Source organism: Kryptolebias marmoratus, linkage group LG19, assembly GCF_001649575.2.
Source record: "Kryptolebias marmoratus isolate JLee-2015 linkage group LG19, ASM164957v2, whole genome shotgun sequence".
In the NCBI taxonomy this organism is placed as follows: Eukaryota; Metazoa; Chordata; class Actinopteri; order Cyprinodontiformes; family Rivulidae; genus Kryptolebias; species Kryptolebias marmoratus.
Genome location: NC_051448.1, coordinates 13,408,424 through 13,411,990, shown reverse-complemented (window position 1 = coordinate 13,411,990; position 3,567 = coordinate 13,408,424). Strand labels below are relative to the sequence as shown.

The following is a 3,567-nucleotide window of genomic DNA, read 5'->3' as shown; positions in this document are numbered from 1 at the left end:
CCCCCCCCCCCCAAAAAAAAAAGAAAAGAAAAATAATACATTTAAGGCTAAAGCTGTCATGTAAATTAATTATGTAAAGCACCTTGAAATGCCTTGCTGCTGAAATGTGCTATACAAATAAAATTTGATTGATTGATTGATTGATAACATACAATTTTTTTGCATAAAAGTTGATTATAAACTCAAAATCTTGTACAGTTTACTAAACAACAACAACAGCAAAAATATATACCCTGTTTTTAACACTATTATGACAGTTCTGCAGTTGTAGCGGAATCTGGCATTCTTTGGTCCTGCTGCATTGGTTCCTGTTTTTGAAAAACATTGCAGACTTTGCGAGAGGTAAAGGCATACAGGAGTGGATTCAGGCATTTGTTGATCGTTGTTAGTGATGAGAGAAAGTCCCAAGAGGTTAAATAAAACTTTTTAAGTCCCTCATGTCCAAGACAAATAGCTACTATACCCAGCACATTATTGGTAAAATATGGAACCCAAAGGACAACAAAACTTACAATGATGCTGGTAATCAGTCGAGTTGTCTGAGGATTGTTGAAAAAGGCTGCCTGATTAACTTTCCTACTTATGCGAATGTATGAAAACACTACAGTAATAAAAGAAACAATTCCCGGAATTGTCTCTGTCAGCCGCACAGCCACCCACTGGGCATCAGAAGAATACTGAGCTCTGCAGTCTGTCCACTGCTGATTTGGTACCAGCTGCTGAACCACCAAGTGAGGAATAGACAAGATAAAAGCAACCAACCAATGCAGAACCACGATCAGTCTTTTTTTTACCTGTTGGCAATCTTGCTGGTGAACCACCAAGAGGTAACGCTGGATGCTTAACCCAGTCACAGTCAGCTGGCTGCAATAAATGCTGCAGTACACAACATACGCTAGAAGCTTACAGGACACCAAATTGACTCTCCAGCCGTGGAGGTAAGCATCAATCAGCAGTGGAAAAGTCAGCAGGCAGAGCAGGTCAGACACGGCCAGATTCAGCAGCAAACTCTGGCTCAGTCTGGACATGTGCTCCCAGTTAGGTCTGAGAATAATGACAGCAATGTTTCCAGGAACTCCAACACTGAAGCAGAAAGAAAATAACACTGCGGGGACGAGACGCCTGGAGTTCCAGAAAGGCTGAGGCAGAAGTCCTGGAGAAGAGGAGTTAGAAGTCGCCACTGTGGAATTAAGTTGATCCATGCTGTGTCTTTAGATAACGTTGTGCTCTGAAGAACTAATGGTGGTAAATGTGCTGATAGTTACAGAATTCAAATGTGGTTTTGAGAAGTTTCGCTTTATTGCAGTTAAAGATCAAGGTAAAAAAAAATGCAAGTTGTGACGCCAATGCAAAGAAACTGAGATCTTATCTAAATATTGTGGTTTTTAAAATTAGCTGCATCAGTGTGCAGGCTATGGGTTTAAGTCCTGCTGAATTTGTTTATTGTTATATCAACTTTATTCTTTTTGTACATTTTAAAACAGCTGAATTTGGTCAAAGTACTTCACAGTTATTGCCATAGAAAAAAAAGACTAAATGAATTGTTACATGCCTGCAGACAATGTGTTATTACTGTAAGACAAGAAACAAAAGCAAAGAAAACAGAACTTTTTTGAAGGACTGCAGGGACCAGATGACTGGAGTCCCACATGAGATGAGGTAGAAGTCCTGGATGTCAGGATTTAGGGTTATTGTTTGTTTTCATGTTTCAGTTTTGGGTTCATTGTTTCTTTTATTTTGTCAATTGGTTGTCTTCATGTTTTTTGTACTCTTTGTGTCTTTGTGATCCTGTCATCATTCACTGGTCCTTAATCTTTCACTTGTTTGCCTGCCACGCCCATCTTCACCTGCACCAAGTTTGTAATTACTCACCTGTGTCCTCTTCTCCTAATTTCCTGCAGCTTTTAAAACCTGGCCATTTCCCTCCGTTGTCGTGTTGACATGCTGTCTGGGTCCTCCCATGGCTTACCTTGCATATTTCATTCTTGTTTGTGTTTTGTTTTTGCTGCCACATCAGCTTTTGTCTTTGTTTTTCATTTATTTATAATAAAATAGTTTGTTCCTGGAGCTATCAGCATGAGTCTGCAAATTGTGTTCGCCTCAATCTCCACCCTCACCTGACACTGGAGAGGTGAAGTTAGAAGTAACCACAGTGGAACAAGCTGATGGTACAAAATGTGCAGGCAGATACAGAAAAAAAAATGGTTAATGTGGTCCAGAAAGATTCCGCTCTAACGATGTTAAAGAACTTTTACACCAAAAGGAAATTGTGACACTAATGCAAAGGAACTGAGATCTTATCTATATATCACTGTTTCATTTGTACCTGCATCATTGTGCAGGCTATAACTTTAGGTCCTGATGAATTAATGTACTGTCATGTCAAATTTAATTTAACATATACATATTAATCAAAAGGTCATAAATAAAGTAACTAATATCACAGTAAGATAAGAAAGACACAAACACAAATGCATCTCTACAGGCCTCAGTTAGCAAGTTCAAAGTTATAGTTCATGAAGGACAATTAGAGAAAAACTAAACAAATATAGCTTTTTGGAAAGGTTGACAAGACAAAGCCAATTATCTCAAAACATAAATACGGCAGCACAACATTTGTTTGCAAAGCTGCATCTGAATGAAGCACAAACTTCATATAATAGCAGCTGGCCTGTGCAGCACTCGAACAAAGACTCTCCCAGGGAGGCCGAGGAGTGACACTCTTGTAAATGAAATAATTCTCAATGTCTCTGATCAATAAGTGATGCAATAATGTTGAATACCTTAATGTCTCTGATCATCAAAATAATCTGTCAGTCAAAGAGCAAGTGACAAAAAGAAACATATTCTGTACTCCAGCTCAAATTCATTTTAGTTTTTATTTTACAAGGCAAAAATAGGAAAAAGAAATCCCTCAAGTTCACTTAGTCAGTCACTGAAAGAAATGAAGAAAAAGCACAGACTGTATGATGCCATTGCGTGAACAGGAAACCATAGCTACTAACACTTTAAATATTAGATTCTCTGAAAGTGAAACCACAGTTACCATGAAATGCAGAAACATACTCATTTAAAAGTTTATTCAAAAATTGTTGTTGCTCACATCTGCAATTCAGTTGTTTTTGTGTTCTGGTTCTGGTTCCTGCACATTCTTCCACTGTCACCAACCAAAATCTGGATGCACAGTTTTTATTGCAAACCTGCCAGATGTCTTTTTAATCATCAAATGTGTGTATTACATGTCTTGAGAATTTAGGTGAGTATTGCAGTTTTTCATATATACAGAATGTGAAGAAGAGTCGTCCTTGCATGAGAATAAGTTTCTTTATTTGCTGTAAACAAATCAGAGTAAACCCGGACAGGTTCCAAAAGCATGCCACACAAAAAGCATTTAGTCACAAAAAATACACAAAAGTAAAAGTACACAAACTCCAATTGAGGTCCCAACCACTTGGGTGAACTGGTTTCAACTTTCATTACCTGCTGCTTATAGACAATTCAGTACAAATATGTTTTGTCATAACTCGGGAGGTACTGTCCAGAAGAGCGAAACCAAGACCAAAACAC

General features: G+C 38.1%; 2 protein-coding genes across 2 annotated transcripts in view; one reads left to right on the top strand and one right to left on the bottom strand.

Annotated features, from left to right (window-relative positions):
* The window catches only part of LOC108228668 (inactive serine protease 35), a 13,773-nt gene that overhangs the window by 4,592 nt on the left and 5,614 nt on the right, over positions 1-3,567 (top strand). The window lies entirely within an intron of this gene.
* On the bottom strand, positions 130-1,525 carry LOC108228667 (leukotriene B4 receptor 1-like). Its single transcript, XM_017404259.2, has one exon. It carries the CDS (start codon positions 1,200-1,202, stop codon positions 249-251), a length of 954 nt encoding a protein of 317 aa, XP_017259748.1. The 5' UTR covers positions 1,203-1,525; the 3' UTR covers positions 130-248.